We start from the raw sequence: 18637 nt of genomic DNA on the forward strand, positions 1-18637 counted from the left end.
CATGAACCAATCTTATCCTGTAGAAGCTGAGTGAGTCTTGGCTAACCATTTGCCTTGTAAATTGTTTTGTTTGGTCCTTTAAAGGACAGAAAGTACTCGTGCAATAGTTTCACATCAAGTTACAGCCTTCTGTGATGTTGCTTGAGCAGAGAATTCCAAAAGAGAAAAAAATCTCCAGGGAGAAAAATCAAAAGCCTTCACTAATATGTTTTGGGGCTGGATCAGCCTGCAAGGCTGGGAGTTCCTACCTATTTTCCTCTCTACCTGAGCAATGGTTTCCAAAGAGGAGAAAAGCCCACTCTTGCAGAAGAGAGGCAGTTGGACAAATAAAAATTCATTAGCAGAGGCCAAACAGGACATTTTAAGACTGTGTTAATTTAGAATTTCACTATTGTCACTGCAGTGCTTCACACACCGCAAATTTCTATAAAGTTTGACTGAATAAATGGTGACTGTTTTGAAGTGTGTATACTATGAAAGGGCCTCAGTGGCAGAGAGTGTGGGGAGCCCACCCATTCTTCCATCGCTACGACAGTGCTCTTCCTTTGCAACAAGGGTGGAATGAAAGATTGTTCTTAACAGGACCCATGGATGGGGAGACCTTCTCCAGTGCGTCCTTACATTTACTCTGCCCCTGCCTCAGGGAACAGGGGTAAAGGAGGAGACTAAGAAGATTGCTCAACAATTCCTGACTTCTAAAACAAAATGAAAACCCGTCGTGGATGAAGAAGATAGTCTAAATCACTTTGTAGATTAAAAATCCACTTTCTGCCGAAACCGGTTTGGCTCAGTGGATAGAGCGTCGGCCTGCGGACTGAAAGGTCCCAGGTTCGATTCCGGTCAAGGGCATGTACCTGGGTTGCGGGCATATCCCCAGTAGGAGATGTGCAGGAGGCAGCTGATCGATGTTTCTCTCTCATCGATGTTTCTGACTCTCTATCTCTCTCCCTTCCTCTCTGTAAAAAATCAATAAAATATATTAAGAAAAAATAAATAAATAAAAATCCACTTTCTGAGAGTGGAAATGGTCGAAATAATAAGTAAGCCTCCCCAAGAACTTTCAGTATTTGGATTTGAATGGCTGCCAAAGAAGTGAGAAGGCAAAAAGAGCAAGAAAACCAGGTTTAGCTGTTAAATAGCAACAACAACCATAACCATATAGCTTATATATATGTAGGGTTTTTCTGCTCAAAAGGAAGAACATTCTATTTTTTAAAAAGGGGGTGGGGCTGAAGCTATGTTCTTCTAAAATGTCAATGTCATGCAGCAAAGAAGGTCTGAGGAATTGTTCTAGATTAAAGGTGACTAAAGAGACATGGCAACTAAATGCAGTATGTGATCTAAATGCAGACTGGATCATGTACTGAGGAGGGAAAAATGCTGTAGAGGACATTATGGGACCAGCTGACAAAACTGGAATACAACCAGGAGATTAGATAAAGTGTTGCATCAATGTTAAATTTACTGAAGGTTATATAAAGGAATATCTTTATCTTTAGGAAATCTACATTGCAATATTTAGGGGAAAAGGACTTGGATGTAGGCAATTTACTCTTTTTTTTAAATTATTTTTTGAGATATAATTTACTAGAGTTTCCAATTTTATGATATACTTTTAAATATATTACTGGTAGATCATCCCAGATCTTAACCCCAGAATGCTATATGATGTCTTCATTAATAAGTATAATTTGAAATTGGTACCTAGATGAATGGAATCCCTCTGAAAACCACAGCATCTAGGGGGATGCAGAGATGTGATTCTTACTTAGGGACTGCAGGGAGGGTGACTCATATTTCAGAGTATAAAACACTTAATCCTGTCTGAAGTTACCAGTGCATAAAGTGAAACAAACTTGAGGCACACTAATTGACATGCATTACCAAGTCTAATACACTTCTATCCATTCCAGTTAATTAGAAGCAAAAAGGGACATTGCTTATATTATAAGGGAGAAAAGGGTCTTATTTATATTTGCTGAAATTAATGCTTCCCTAATTCAGGTCAACACTGAGAACCATATAGTTCAGTGTAACGTAATTGATACAGGTGGGTGTTCTAGAGCCAGACCTTCTGGCTCAAATCCCAGCTCCACCACTTACTACTGATATGACTTTTAGTAACATATTTCACTTTTCTTTGCCTCAGTTTCTTCATTTGTAAAATGGGGATAATAAAAATACCTACCACACAGTGTTGTGGTGAGGATTAAATGAGTCAACACTTTGAAAAACACAAGCGTGCCTGACATGATAAATACTCCACAAATATTAATTTTAATATAAATTAAATGTTGCAATGCAGTAGGCAGAAGAAAAGGATGCAGAAGTCCAGGCATCTGGACTTTGATATTTACCTATAACACAGAAGGGCTTTCGGGCAAACCTCAGTCTTCCTTGCCATCCTCTGTACCGACAACAGCAACCTGCAGACCAGATTCGAATGATGAACTCCAAACCAAAGACGACAATCATCACAAATTCCTAAAATATCAAAGCGGACATGTTAGAGGTATTGTGGAGCAAACCAGAGCAAGAAGCTCGGAGCGTATTTCTGAACACTTAGGCACTTCATCTAAAACGTCTATTTGTTAAATTTAGACAATTGAAGAACATCTCTTCTCCAAACCAAAGTAAACCTGGAGAACACTGAGAACTCATATTGTCTGCATTTGCTATTACGGAATGCCATTCCTTTCCAAGTCTTGAACACTGCAGATTTAAGAGTCAGTTTCAATACTAAATTTGCAGGTTGAATTACCAACCTGCCTTGTACAGCTGACTTACCAGTGTAGCTGACTTCAGCTACCTGGTAACATGTGAAGGATCTGAAATGAAAGAGAGGACCCTGAAAACACAACTTTACAGTTTCACAGAAAACAGACCATTTGGCTGCAAGAAGTGACTATCTCTAAGCCCTCAAGGGTTGTTCTTACTAGCAGAGAAAAAGAACTGACTATTTAAAACTTTGCTGAGTTCTTTTATTATGGTGTCTAAATCTCCTCATAAAACAGCAAGTTTCAGAAACATTACTGTGCATGTGGCATATGCACGCTTTGTCAGACATGAGACCCTAAACTTTAGGGCCTAAAGTCTTCGAATCTGAAGGTTATTAATTATCATATTGGCCTTTGGTGAGAGCTGCTTGGAAAATAACACCTGCTCCAGCAAAAGGACTTTGAGATTATTTAGGAAGAGTTGTGAGTGAACCTTGGGGAAAGGCCAACTAAATTGGCTCATTAAGCAGTGGGTCATAGAATGAGAAACCCAATGGAATTTTTAAGAAGAAAGCATTTTTGGAGCAAGCTAATCATACCACCTTGTTTCCCCTATAGGGACAGGCACTGAGTTGATCAAAATTGGTTTCTTTTTAAAAACAATTCTCTGTCTTGTTTTGAAATAAGGGTTGGTTCAGCATCAGTAATGTAGAGCAGCTATCTTCAACCTTTTTCATCTCATGGAATACATAGCTAATTACCAAAATTCTGTGGCACACCAAAATATATATATTTTTTGCTGATCTTACAAAAAAATAGGTATACTTTTTGACAGCCATTGTTGTATTGGCTGTTGTCATTTTTTAAAATTTGGCAATCTAAGGGAAAAGAGGTCAGCGCCCCTGACTTAATAGTCAGGTGTTGCATGTTTTAAAAATTCTTGTGGCACCTGTTGAAAATCGCTGATGCAGAACAACATATATATATATATTTAAAAATTTTATTGAACTTATTATTTATGAAATTATTTTTACTATAATTGCTTAATTATAAAAGTGATACATGGTCCTTATGAAAACATGAAACATTACAGAACTATAGAGCATAGAAAGTAAAGGTTCTAAGCCACTCCCCATTCTCCCACCCCATGCACCAAGATAAAAACCGTTATCAAATTTAGAAAAATGGCATTTGTGTTGCAAGTTTCAGGCAAATGTCTATTTCTTCAGTTAGAGTATGTGATGATGTGTTGCACTTTGGAAATGCCTAGTAGAGATACATCATTTTATCCGTCTGTTATTTTGCACTAAGTAACCCACAAATATTTCTCACGATGGGAAATAAATCTCCAACATCATTGCTGCTTACTTACAGTGATTTAAAACTATTTATGGGTTAAATCTCTGAAGATGACTTTACACACAGATGACCAAAACTATACAACATTATTAGTAACGAAATGAGGGTTTTTGTTTTTGTTAATCCTCACCTGAGGATATTTTTTCCCATTGATTTTTTTTAGAGAGAATGGACTGGGGGCAGTGGGAGGGGAGTGTAAGAGAGAGAGACAGAGAAACATCAATGTGAGAGAGACACTTCAATTGGTTGCCTCTGGCATGTGCCCTGACAGGGGCCAGGGACAGAGCCGCAACTGAGGTACATGCCCTTGACCAAATTGAACCCCCGACCATTTAAGTCAAAAGGCCAACACTCTATCCACTGAGCAAAACTGGCTAGGGCTGAGGGCTTTGTTTTGTTTTGGCTTTGTTATATATCAGGGTGGTTGCGTCTAGTAATTTATTAAGGTGGCTACAGTACTAGATCACTTGTGTTTCATCCAGCACATCTTCCCACACACAGAAAGCATGCCAAGGCCTATGATGCCCTTGGAGCTGTGCCCCATCAATATCTAATGGCAAGTCCACTTTTCTACCTCAGCCTCTAACTCCTACTTGTGCCAGAAAGGTTGGCACACCACTGGTGACAGGTCATATTATAAGATTACCCAAGAATATCCCAAATATGCCTGAGGGCCCAGGCACTGCCATATCATGATGTTTCTTTTTTTGTGGGAATTGTTGACATTATTCTAAAGTAATAAATATTTAACCATTGTAATTTTGCACCATTTTTAGGTGGCACTGAGGTAGGATAAATTAAGTCTACAAATTCGTTACTCAGGATTCCTTGTTCAGGAATATTGCTTACAACTTTTTTTAAGGGGTAAGGGAAAAATCTTTCATTTCCAAATAAGCTAGAGGAAGTTGTAACTGGATTTCACCACGGGAACATAACTTGTGCCTTGAGGGAAATAATAATGGAATTAGAATTTTCTTGTCCTTCCTTGCTAGAGACCATTACTTAGCATTCCCTATGAGGGCTTGGTTTCAGACTGTGTGAAAAGTAACCTCGAAAATCTTCTGTCACTGAGTAAGCAGCGGTGGGAGGTGAGAGCTCAGCAGGTGTGGAGAGCTTCCTCAGGCCCAGCGCAGCAGCTGTGGGGAAGTTCTCTCTCCAAGACTTGGATGGATGTGATGGGGACAAAAGTGTGAAAACCACTTTGAACAGACTCTGTCTCCTGGTTCTTGCAAGTTGCATCTTATTTCAGTAAAAAGGAATAAATTTTATTGAGCTAGAGAAGGGCAATCACCCCTCATCTGACAGGTGTAAAATGAGTGGGGAGAGGAAGTGTGAAAAGACCACTTTTCCCCTCTTTTTTCTTTCCCCAGCTTTGTTGAGGTGTAATTGATAAATAAAAATTGTATATATTGAAGGTATACAACATGATGTTTTAATATACATATACATTGTATAATGATTATCATAATCAATCTAATTACGTATTTATCACCTCACAGTTAACATTTTGTGTGTGGTGAGAACACTTAAAATCAACTTAGCACATTTTTAGTACACAATACAATATTATTAACTTCTATTACTAGAAGCCCAGTGCATGAAATTCATGCACAGGGTGGGGGGTGGGGGTGTCCCTCAGCTTGGCCTGCGCCCTCTTGCAATCCAGGACCCCTTGGGTAGGGTCCCTAGGCCTGGCCGGCGATCAGGGCCTATCGGGGCTTTCCTTCCCCCCAGCTGCCGGCAGCTGGCCCCACCCCCACCACTGCCTCTGCTTGCCATTTGTGCAGCACTGCCTCTCCTTCCCCCACCACTGGTCACCTCCCTCTGTGGGCGACAGGTGTGGGGTGCGATCGCTTGGCTGGCCTGGGCCTCCCTCTGCAGGGTGATTGCTGGCTGGCCCTGTACACCTGCCACAGCATCCCTGGCCAGTGGCCTGGGCCTCTCTCTGTGGGGCAATCAATCACCAGGATCTGCGATTGATCACCCAGCAGAGGGAGGCCCTGCCACTTGGCTGGGGTTTTGCAATCGATTGACGTGCAGAGGGTGGCCTGGCCTCCCTCTTTGGGGAAATCACAGAGCCCTCCCCCACCCCCGATTGATCGCCCTGCCAGCTGGTGGTCTGGGTCTCCCTCTTTGGGGTAATTGATCGTGGAGCCCCCCCCCCCCCATCGATCACCCCACAGAAGGTGGCGTGGGCCCCCCTCTGTGGGGCGATCATGAGACAGTGGCAGGCCCCTCTGACCAATCGCATCACACCTGCCTTGGCTGACCTGGCACTAGTGCATGTCATAGTGTGGTCATCTGGACAGTTGTTCTGCTGTTTGGTTGTTCAGTCGATTTGCATATTATGCTTTTAATATTATAGATAGTCACCATGTCATACATTAGATATCCAGAACGGGTTCATCATGAATAACTGAAATTTGCATAGCTAAGCAGTAACAACTCTCCATTTTCCCTGACACCCAGACCCTGGTAACCACCATTCTACCCTGCCCTTATGAGTTCAACTTTTTTAGATTCTGTATAATTGAGATCATGTAGTATTGTAGTTGTCTTTCTCTGTATGGCTTATTTCACGTAGCATAATGTCCTTCATGTTCATCCATGTTATTGCAAATAGCAGGATTTCCTTCTCTTTCAAGGCTAGTCCACTGCACATATACACCACATTTTAAATCCATTTGTCCTTTGATGGAGACAAAGCTTGTTTTCATATCTTTGATATTGTGAATAATGTTTCAATGAACATGAAAATGCAAATATCTCCTATGATCCTGGCTTCATTTCCTTTGGATATATTCCCAGAAGTGGTATTGCTGGGTCATATGGTAGTTGTAGTTTTAATTTTTTGAGGAACCTTCATACTGTTTTCCACAGTAGTTGCACCAATTTAAATTCCCACCAACAATGCACAAAGGTTCCCTTTTCTCCATAGCATCACCAGAACTTATCTTTTGTCTTTGAAAATAGACATTTTAACAAGTGTGAGATGATATCATTGTGGTTTTGATTTTCATTTCCCTGATGATTAGTGATGTTGAGCATCTTTTCATATACCTGTTGGCCATTTGTATGTCTTCTTTTGAGACATGTCTATCTAGGTCCTTTGCTCATTTTAAAAATAGGTTATTTTTGAATTTTAGCTATTGAATTATAGAAGTTTTATATATATATTTGTTTTAGATGTTTTCTCCCATTCTGAAGGTCGTCTTTTCACTCTGTTGATTATTTCCTTTGCTGTGCGGAAGTTTTCCAGTTTGATGCAATCCTATTTGTCTAGTTTTGCTTTTGTTGCTTGTGCCTTGGGATCTTGTTTAAAAAAAATCATTGTCCAGATCCAAAGTAATGTCAAGCTCTTCCCCTAGAGTTTTGTTCTAGAGTTTTAGGCCTTACATTTAAGTCTTTAACCCATTTTGAGTTGATTTTTTGTACAGGGTATTAGATAAGTGTCCAATTTCATTCTTTTGCATGCAGATACCCAGTTTTTCCATGTATTATAAAAATCTCAGCAAGTTAGAAATAGAGATTTATTATCTCAATTTAATAAATAACATGTACAAAACCCCAATGAAACATTTAGCTATGCTCTTAGCTATGCATGCTAAAATTACAAAATGTTGATAGAAGAAATCAGAGAAGACCTAAATAAATGGAAATACCATGTTCATGAATTGGATGACTCAACATAATAAAGACGTCAACTCTTCCCAAATTGATTTATAAGTTTAATGAAATTCCTATAAAAATCTCAAAAAGCATTTTTTTTAAAGAAATAAACAAACTTACTTTAAAATTAATATGGAAAAGCCCAGGTCCTAGAATAGTTAAAACAATCCCAACATAGAAGAATAAAGTTAAAGGAATCACTCAACATGATAGTAAGACCTACTACATAGCTCCAATATTCAAGACTGTGTGGTACTCTCAGAGGGACAGACACACAGAGAACAATAGAGAGAACAGAATAGAGAATTTGGAAACAGACAAATATGCTCAATTGATTTAAAAATATTTTTATTAATTTCAGAGAGTAAGGGAGAGGGAGAGAGAGATAAAACATCAATGATGAAAGTGAATCATTGATCTGTCTCCTGCATGCCCCACACTGGGGATCAAGCCCACAACCGGGGCATGTGCCCCGACTGGGAATCAATCAGTGACCTCTTGGTTCATAGGTCAATGTTCAACCACTGAGCCATAATGGCTGGGCTGATTTTTCTTATAAAAGTGCAAAAGCAATTTAGTGAAGGAAGAAATAGCCATTTAACAAATGATGTTGGGGCAATTGGGCATTAATAGGCCCCCCCCAAAAAGTGAACCTAAATCTATACCTCACACCTTATACAAAAATCAATTCAAATATAACACGGACTTAAATGTTAAACTATAAAACTTTTAGTAAAAAACCGGAGTAAATTTTGGGAATTTGAGTTAATAAAAGTTGTTAGACTGAACAGGAAAGCACAAGGTATAAAAGGAAAAATTAATGACTTGGACTTCATCAAAAGCAGAGAGAATGAAAAGACACACTATAGTCTGGGGGAAAACATTTACAAACCACATATATGACAAAGGACTAATATCTAGAATATGTAAAAACTCTTAAGACTCATGAGTAAAAAAACAACACACAAATTCAATTAGAAAATGGGCAAAAGTCATGAATGACATTTCACTGAAGAGGATTTATGGATAGCCAATCAGCACATGGAAAGATATTCAACATCAATAGCCATACAGAAAATGTAAATTCAAATCACAATGAGATAACACTACACATGTGTCAGAATGGCTAAAATAAAAAAATAGTGATAACATATAAAATGCTGGGGAGAATGCAGGGAAACTGGATCATTCACACACTGCTGGTGGGAATGTTAAATGGTACCACTCCTCTGAAAAACAGTTTTATTAATTCTTATAAAAATACCGTTGCTATATTCATGGACATTCATGTCAGAGAAATGAAAACTTATTGTTTATACAAAAACCTGTACACACAAGTGTTCATAGTGGATTTATTCATAATGACCCCAAACTGAAAACAGTCCAAATGTCCTAACCATGTGAATGAGTTAAACAAGGGTTACTGTATCCATACCATGCTCTACTACTCAACAATAAAAAATGAATAAACTGTTGATACACAAGACAACTTGGATGGATCTCTAGAGAATTATGCTGAGTGAAAAAAGCCAAACTCAAAAGGTTGCATATCATATTATTCCATTTATATAACATTTTTACACACCATCTTAGCCAAAAGGCTGAGAAACGATTATATAACATTTTTAAAATAAAAAAAAAATAGAAATGCAGAACAACTAATGGTTGACAGAAGTCGAGGATTGTGGGGGGGAGTCGTGGGTGGGTAGGAAGGAGGAGGTGGGTGTGGGTATTAAAGGGCAATCTGAGAGACCCTCGTGGTGATGGAATTGCTTGGTATCTTGATTTTTGTTACAGATACATGAGCCTCTAACATTGCACAGAACTACAGCCACACATTCTAACGTGTACAACCAAAACTGGAGAACTTTAAAAAAAGATCTGCGGATTGTAGCAATATTAGTATTCTGGTTGTGATATTATACTACAGATTTGCAAAATTTTATTGTTTGAAGAAACAGGGTAAAGTGTACCCAGGATACCTCATATTATTTCTTACAACGGCATGTGAATCTGCAATTATCTCAAAAAAATTCCAATAAAAAAGGCATTGCCCATCATCCAACTAATGGGGGAGACTTATAAGAGGAAATGTCTTCCTCTTTAAGTTCAGATGCTAGCTCTGAGCTCACTGAGTTTTGGTTTAGCGGTGTTCTCCAAATGATCCTTTGGAGGGGGTCTCATTTTATTTTCAAATGAGTTAGAAATTCAAAAATCTTTTATGTTCAGTTGAAAATGTTTTATGGGTGGTTCTTCTGACTCTTGCTGGGCCAGCAGGGACAGGTGCCTTTGCTGCTGTACCTTAGGATAAACCCGTTCATTTTCTCTTGCTTGTTTTTAATTGAAATAAGATGCCCACTATTTTTTCAAGTGGTTGCTAAAGAGATAAGTGAGTAACAATCAGAGTACTTAACCTACTTGGAGGAAAGCTGTAATGTAAAGCTGGTATTACTAACAATGGTTCTGTCCTTCCTAATGGAAGTCCCTAGGCGTTTGGCTTTGCCAGCCCTCTACAACTAAAGGCAATGTTTATTATTTTTACCATCGGTCTTAAAGGAGTTTTATTATTTCCCCATTTGTCTTCAGAGAAATTAGGTAAAACAACAAGCATTTTTCCTACTCTCTTAAAGACTAAGGGAATGCATATAGAACTTTAGAAATCCAAGACACAGGGGTAGAGCCAGTCTATCTTGAATATCTATTTGGAATGCTAACTTAGCATTAACCCTCTTTACTAGAGATTAAGGAAGAATCTTTATATGTCACACAAGAGAACTGTGGTGCTATTTTATTGATATTTATGAATTTGCTGTATAATTTGAGATTGAAATTCTATTCTTGCAGTTATTTTGCTCTTGAGTTACTCAAAGTGGTTTTAAGTAAGATTGATTGATTTTTGGGGGCACAAATTCACAATGCCTAATAGCTCACATTCTAGTTGTTTTCTCATTAATTAACAACCACTGTTTATTAAAAGACAGTGACCTTTGTCTAATCTACAAGCTGTCTTCTGTGACCATTAGTTTTTTTCCTGGTTTTATGCCATCAAATAGCATTTCTGTGAAGATGAAATGCCGACATTATAAACCCTGTGACATTTGCACCAATTTTTGAAGAGCTGTGGCTAATTAGACATACAAAATTGGAACTATTGCCTTTCTTCAGAATATCAACATAATCAATTTCCAGCTATTTTTGCTCCTTTTGTGTGTGTGTGTGTGTGTGTATACTTAAAGTAACATAGGGCAGCAGTCTAGCGTGCCTCTTTCAGACAATTCCTGCAGAAAAAGGATGTGTGATGTAAACTGAGTCATAAATTGCCAAGAAAGGCATCAGCCAGAAAGGTTGCAGTTATAATTCTTTGTAATTTGGAAAGTTTTGCTAGTACAATAGATATTAAGGAAACAAAATTAAGGTATAGAGATGGCCCCACACAAATCAGAAAATGGGGATAAATACACAAAAGGAAATCATCTTTTGATTTTTGTCTCTTTAAAGCGCAGAAAGACCCTACCAGGGGTCCTCAAACTTTTTAAACAGGGGGTCAGGTCACTGTCCCTCAGACCGTTGGAGGGCCGGACAATAGTTTAAAAAAAAAACTATGAACAAATTTCTATGCACACTGCACATATCTTATTTTGAAGTAAAAAAAACAAAATGGGAACAAATACAATATTTGTATTTGCGTGTGGCCCGCGGGCCGTAGTTTGAGGACCCCTGCCACTCGCCATCATCAATTTAGATTACTTTCACATTTCTTTTTACTTTTTAGGAAGATATATTGACTATCAGCACATTGGAAGAGAATTTGAAGGAAAACGTGTGTCTGTCAAAGGGGCTGATTTGACCTGGAGTTGACATATCAATGCCTTTAGAATCATGTCTGCGGGGGCTGGTGGTGAGACTACGATGGAAATTTACTAAGTTACTTAGTAGACACTGAGTGGGGGTTGTGTAGAGAAGAGGGACATAGAAGTAGGCAGTGGGGTGAGGATGGGGAGACCAGAACAAGGTGTGAAGAGCATCAATGGCTCCTGCCTTGGGAAAGAGCAATTGAGATAGTCTAGAAAACCAGTGTATCTGGGGGTAGACTTTGTGAGCTGGAAGGATTAGGAAGACACTGAAAAAGGAATTCACTTTGGGAGCACCAGGAGAATCAAGTGGCTCCTGAGGTCCTCCTGATTTTTTTTAAAATATATTTTTATTGATTTCAGAGAGGAAGGAAGATGGAGAGAGAGATAGAAACATCCATGATAAGAGAGAATCATGGATTGGCTGCTTCCTGCAAGTCCCCCACTGGGGATCGAGCCCACAACCCAGGCATGTGCCCTTGACCGGAATCGAACCTGGGACCTTTCAGATCCCAGGCTGACGCTCTATCCACTGAGCCAAACCGGCTAGGGCCCTCCTGATTTTCTGTTGGGTGATTCCAGAAATTTCTCTAGAAACAATTTATCCCTTTAAGTTTTTTACACCTGATAAAATGTAAATCTCCCTCTGAAAAGTAATTTATTTAACCACACTTATATAACAGTGTTCATTTATCTCCAAGGTTCCTCAGAGAGGCATAGGGAAGGGAATAGATTGAAAATGTCCCATTTCAAATGACTGATTTACAGCTGGTTACCAAAGGAAGATCAGGGACAGGTCTTTCTCAGGTGTTGGGGCCACAGGTTGAGAGCAAATGGGCAGGGGCAGGAAGCGGATGCCGCTTGCTGGGGAGGAGAGCAGTACTACAAACACGGGGAACAGAGGACATCCCAGGTTTCCCCCTCTGTTCAATCTAGCAGGGGTCCTATGCATCCTCGTTGCCAGGGGGGATGCCATGATGAGGACTTTTGCCCTCTTGTATTGATTTTAGACTCTTAGGCTTGGGCTGGCTGCTATAAAGGGCTATAATGCCCATCCAATATGGAGGAGACACTCAAGAGACACCTTCTGTGTTCATGTTCTGTGTTCTTAAAGACATATCCTACAGCAGGGTAAAACATGACTCCATCTGCCGCGGGGGCATCTCTCTGTGGGACAGAGCCACAGCGGTGCTCTCTGCTGGGGTGCCCAAGTTGACAGTGCACATAGGGGCTTCCCTCACATTCTCCTCTTCCCTCCATTAGGAACAGAAAGCGGGTTTACTGATTTTTTTACGGTTGTCTACCCTCCCCCACTCCAAGCTAAATTGTATCTGGCTGTATATGGTTGTGCCTGCAAGCAACCACCTGTGTATATAGCAGGGATTAGAACTAAACCTCTGAATCATGAACTCCAAGCTGGAAAAATTGAAAACAGTTTGCCGCACCTTGAACTGAACCTAGATATTTATTCTGCTACAGTTTTGCCAAATAATCACAAATGAGTCAGTTCAACTTAGAACTGAAGCCGAAAGCCCTGAATCAGATAAAAATGGAAATATCAAGAAAGCCTCCAAAAGGTTCCTCAAAAAAATTAAAAATGGAACTGCCTTATGACCCAGCAATTCCACTTCTGGGTATCTATCTGAAGAAACCCAAAACACTAATTTGAAAGGATATATTCACCCCTATGTTCATTGAGCTTTGTTTACTATAGTCAAGATATGAAAGAACCAAAGTGCCCATCAATAAAGTGGCTAAAAAAAGCTGTGGCACACATATACAATGGAACATTACTTGGCCATAAAAAGAATGAAATCTTACCATTTGTGACAACATGGATGGACCTGGAAGGTATTAAGTTAAATAAGTCAGAGAAAGACAAATACCATATGATTTCACTTATATGTGGAATCCAAAGAACAAAATAAATGAACAAACAAAACAGAAACAGACTCATAGATCCTCGTTATGTCTCTGCCCTTACACCTGCCCTTGCTTGGACCAAGAAATTGCTCTTATATTGAGAGATCCCTTCACTTCAAAACAATCTGTCCCTTCCCTGTTCCTTTAGGGTACTTGCATTAGTCATCTAGGCTTACCAGAAGAAAAGGAGAGACAAAACTCTAAGAATGAAAATCTACAGTAGACCCTATTAACAGAGCATATTACCACAAATAGAAAGTGCATATCAACTCTAGGTGCAATCTCTGATACACATAAGATGTTAACTATCCCCAAAGTATATAAAACAATGAAACAATGACATTATAACAATATTCCATTAATAACACTTTCTAAATTGAAGGGAAATTTGAAGATTTCTGCCCTCTGAAACATTCAAATCACTAAGAAAAATAAAATATAACTGGAGTTATTTTAATAGTTTCAAGTTTATTAGCCATGTGAATCTTCACATTGGATCCTTTATGAAATCTGTCAAGATTATAGGATATTTATTTATGTCTCTAGTTAATTGTTTCTAGTTATCCATCAAAATCATTCAAGATCAGCCATGCTATAAATCAAGTGTACTCTTAAATTAGATAAGACGAAGGGCCTGTTTATAGGTAACCTTGAACTAATTTAATAAGCTTCTCTGCCTGTTGTTCATTTGAACCATTAAACAATAGATTAAGAAGGAATATATCTTCTATAACCATTGGCTTAAGAAAAACTGAGATGAGAGTAAAAACAAGAAAACTTTGGGAAATTTCCAGGTGTTTTAGAGCGCCAATTTTTTTATGATCCTTAAACATAAAATATAGCACGTGACAAATATTTATTAATTTGATTGAATGGTGAATTATTCTGACAGCTAAATCCAAGGAGTACTTGCAATAGCCTTTGTGTCTTCCATTTCTCTGCTGTGTTATTAATTAAGCTGTGTTCTCATCCTAAAGCCTTTTGGAGAGAAAATGCCTTCTCTTGATACATCTAATCTTTAATTCAGACAGAGATGGCTTCTATTGTACATAAACCATCATTTTTATTTGCCTATAATAGTATTTAGAATGTTATTTCTCCAAACACCTGTGTTTACATCATCAGCATATCTTTAGTAATACACCACTGCCTGCTTGCCACCCAGTATGCACACCTGCCAAACAGCCTCTGATCGGTGATGGACTGATTTGGAAAATCACTTAGTGTAGGAGGGAACTGATCTGCCACAGCAACTTGAAACCCTGCTCTGCTCTCCCGCTCTTTTGTTTGGCTGTGGACTTATTCCTATCTGGCAACACGACACCTGACTTGGAGACCATAGTAGTAATATAATGACATATGAGAGGACTGATTCACATGTTAGCTAATAAAGCATCTTGTGCACAACTAATGCCCAAGCCATGGTAATATAGACCCATACAACTTTATAGGACATTAACAACAAGTAGGCTCTGAGCAAAAATAACTGTCATTTAGAAGTAAGGCTCTGCCCCCAGAAAAGAATGCATTGGAGCAAGTATACTCCTTACCATTTCTGAAGACACATGGACTGCCTGGGTAGATGTAAAGTGATATAGCAGGGTCAAGTTGACCTTCTGTAGAATCTAGACAAAAGAAGTCCTGGAGCGGAATTACTCTTTTGCCATCTTTCCACCTCTCAGTCAGATGGCCCAGAGAGGCTTCTGGAAGTGACATCATTATGGCCGCCCAAGGAGAACCCCAAGTTCAGTTCAAACTTATATTGGTTGGCGATGGTGGGGCTGGGAAAACTACATCTGTGAAACACCATCTGACTGGGGAATTTGAGAAGTAAGTAGCCACCCTGGGTGTGAAGTCCATCCCCTCATGTTCCACACCAACAGAGGGCCTACTATGTTCAATGTGAGGGATACAGCGGGCCAGGAGAAGTTTGGGGACTTCTAATGGCGAGCCCAGGGTGCCATTTTAATGTTTGCTGTAACTTCGAGAGTGACTCACAAGAATGTGCCTAACTGGCATCGAGCTCTGGTACGGAGCGTGTGAAAACATCCCCACTGTGTTGTGTGGCAACAAAGTGGATACTAAGGACAGGAATGTTAAGGCAAAATCAATTGTCTTCTACCGCAAGAAGTATCTTCAGTACTACGACACGGCTGCCAAAAGTAACTATCACTTTGAAAAGCCCTTCCTCTGGCAGCCTAGAAAACTCACTGGAGACCCTAAGTGGGAGTTTGCTGCCGTGCCCACTCTTGACCCACCAGAGGCTGTCCTGGACCCAGCTTTGTCAGCACAGTAAGAACCCGATCGAGAGGTTGCTCAGACTTTTGCTCTCCTGGACGATGACGGCCTGTGAGAAAGGGAAGCTGAAGCCCCGAGTCGGAAGTCCAGTTTTATAGGCGACTGTCCTGGGGTGTCAGTGGTGCCGCGTGTTTGCCACTTTACTGTGGAGCTCAGCGGGGCCTGTGCTTGATCTCTGGGCCGTGAAAGGAGATGAATGGGCTTCGGAGTGAATGTGGCAGCTAAAAAACACCTTCATTTTTTGGACCTGCATACTTAGCTGTGTTGGAATGCAGTTGCTTCCTTATTGAGTTTCAAATATAAGACTGCTGCAGTCACGTCACGATACTCAGTGGTGAGTCCTTGTTTATTACTGTCATTCCCATTTCTTTTCGTCTAGAATCAGAATAAAGTTGCACTTCCAATACCTTAAAAAACAGAAAGAAAGAAGAAGTCCTGGGGCAAGCTGTGCGGCTGCGAAATGTCCGCAGCCTGAGGTGGAGGCAGGAGGTGTTAGGCTGGAGGGAAAAGGAGCAAGGAACCCACAGAGGTGGGTTCTCCCGTTGAAGCAAGCAGGGCCCTGGAAAATGTGTTCCCCTTTTCGTCCTTGGTTATCTTCCAGCCCGACCATGAAGCTTCCAAGGAAGAGATGCTGTGAGGCTCACCTCAAGGTAGCCTGGCTGCGCAGCTGCGTCCATCACAGCCTCTTGTCAGACTTCCCTGCTGCTCCCCCACCTCCCAGCCCCATATCCTGACAGGCAGGAAGAGAATTGTATTAAAGCAAGCATTTCACAGCCCCTGGCCCCCCATCCTCCATAATAAAGAGAACCTAAGAGTCACCAAAGGTATAGTTTTCCAAGACTAGCTTTATGTATTCAAAATTGATATCTTATCAGAGAGTATAGCCTGTTTATATTGTTGAAAGTTCCTATTTTTACACCTTCTTCCGTTATGTTTGCTCTGCTTGTTTGCGTAGTAAATGCAGGCTCAGTGGATTCTTAGCTTCTTCAAGAACACAAATACAATTCATTACTTCCATTCCGACTCCCTTGGTTCAGGGTTTGTGACAATTCTGCTGGACTTTAGGTAGCACTGATTTGGTACCATTGATTAAAAGAGGATTTAGGAGGCAAATTAAGAACAGGAATGAGAGGACACGGGAAAAGGTTTAACATATTTAAGACGAAAGCATTTTCAAGGTCTTTAATAGCACTTATTTGCATTTAAACAATTAATGGAATAGTTGCAACCAAGCCATCTCATTAATTAAAGAAAACCCAGCAGGATCTTTATTTGGCAACAGTTTGTTAGCAGAAATTCCCTAAGTATTGACTCAATGGAAAATTGGTAAGAAATATGTCTCCTCCCAAATTCTAACTACCCCCTTTCAATCATCCTAAATGTTTTCCAAACATTGCAATAATCATTCCAAAAAGCTATAGCTAGCTGCATAAATTAGTATGTAAATATGTGTCAGTCTGTCCCACAGGTAGCTCTAGGCCCCTGTGAGGGTGGGAATTAGTCCCCAGCCGGGTAGAAGCATGCTAGGGTGGACCCACAGGAAGGGTCTCTAGCGCATCCAATGGGCCTGAGACCCACCAGTCTGTTGCTCTACATTTGTGTGTTCTGTTCTGATCCATTTTTGTACCTCTCTTACAACTGGCCCAGTAGATAGGCCCCCTTGCCCCCCTCTCTTCCTGAAACTGGCCTTGGAGACCTAAAAAACTGCAAGTTCTTCTTCTAGGAGGCAAAGGACTGGCACAGTGATTTGATTAGGTCCCTATAAAACACTGGGGTCATTAATTTGGTCATACTAGGAAGCTCAAGACAAAGTGCTAAAAAATGGAGACTCCACCATATTTCATTCATTCATTCATTCATTCATTCATTTGGCGGAGAAAGGGTTAGGAGCATGGAGGGGGTTCTGCTACTTACTAGTTACTGGGCAATTTAACTTAACCTCACTGCACCTCAGTTTTCTTTTCTATAAAAGGGGGATAACAACTCCTTCTTTATAGGGTTTTTATCATGGTTTAAATGACTTAATATTTAGACATGGCTAAGTACAGTGCTTGATATATTAAATCACTTTTCTAACTGCTATAAAGTAAATCCACTCATTTGAGAGTTATTGAGTGCTTACTATGTGCCAGGTACTCTTTTATAGTAGATGCTGGAGATACCTAAGCGAGCAAAGAGTCATACATTTCTGCCCTCTTGATCCTTCTAGTGAGGGAGGCATAGAGTAAATATAATGAATAAGTGCATTTTATATAACAGAAGGTAAGTGCTACGGAGAGTGATAAAGGAGGGTGAAGGTGCTGGAGAGAGCTGGCAGGTGTCCAGCCTTAAACAGATAGTCAGCATAGGCCTTTCTGAGAAGACTAGACAGTGTTAAGGGAGTGAGCCAAGCAGATTTCTGATGAAAGAGGCAGAAGGATCTGTTGGTGCAAAAGCCTTGAGGTATGAAGAGGAACACAGAGATGGGTGGCTGTAGTAGGTCAGGTAAGGTTAGAGGGGTAGGAGGTAAAGACAGAGGGGAAAGGAGGGCCAGACTGTAGGGTCCTTCAGGGCATTGCAAGAACTTTGGTTTTTACGCTGAGAAAAAAGGGGAGCATTTCAGGAGAAGGGCCTCAGGAAGAACCAGCTTTCATTTTCTGTCTCCTCACCACAGCTGCTCTAGGCACTCACCAGGTTTTGGTAAAGGTGGGGTTTCTCTCTCTGAGAGCAACTGGGCACCCACAGATGATCCAAGAAGCAGGGCATGGGCTCTGGGACATAAATCATACGCATGTCTATTCCAGGCAAGGGAATAGGAATGAGAATCTAAGCTAAGAGCAA

At 40.2% G+C, this 18637-nt stretch overlaps 1 protein-coding gene and 1 pseudogene across 2 annotated transcripts in view; one reads left to right on the plus strand and one right to left on the minus strand.

Moving 5' to 3' along the window:
* Positions 1-18637, minus strand: part of KCNQ5 (potassium voltage-gated channel subfamily Q member 5) — a 529981-nt gene that overhangs the window by 145465 nt on the left and 365879 nt on the right. For both annotated transcript variants that reach the window (XM_059701183.1, XM_059701182.1), the window contains exon 3: positions 2358-2484. In XM_059701183.1, coding sequence (XP_059557166.1) covers positions 2358-2484 — 127 coding nt within the window. The remainder of the gene's footprint in view (positions 1-2357; positions 2485-18637) is intronic.
* LOC132236505 (GTP-binding nuclear protein Ran-like) lies at positions 15240-15872 on the plus strand (annotated as a pseudogene).

This window comes from Myotis daubentonii, chromosome 6 (genome assembly GCF_963259705.1).
Source record: "Myotis daubentonii chromosome 6, mMyoDau2.1, whole genome shotgun sequence".
Classification (NCBI taxonomy): Eukaryota; Metazoa; Chordata; class Mammalia; order Chiroptera; family Vespertilionidae; genus Myotis; species Myotis daubentonii.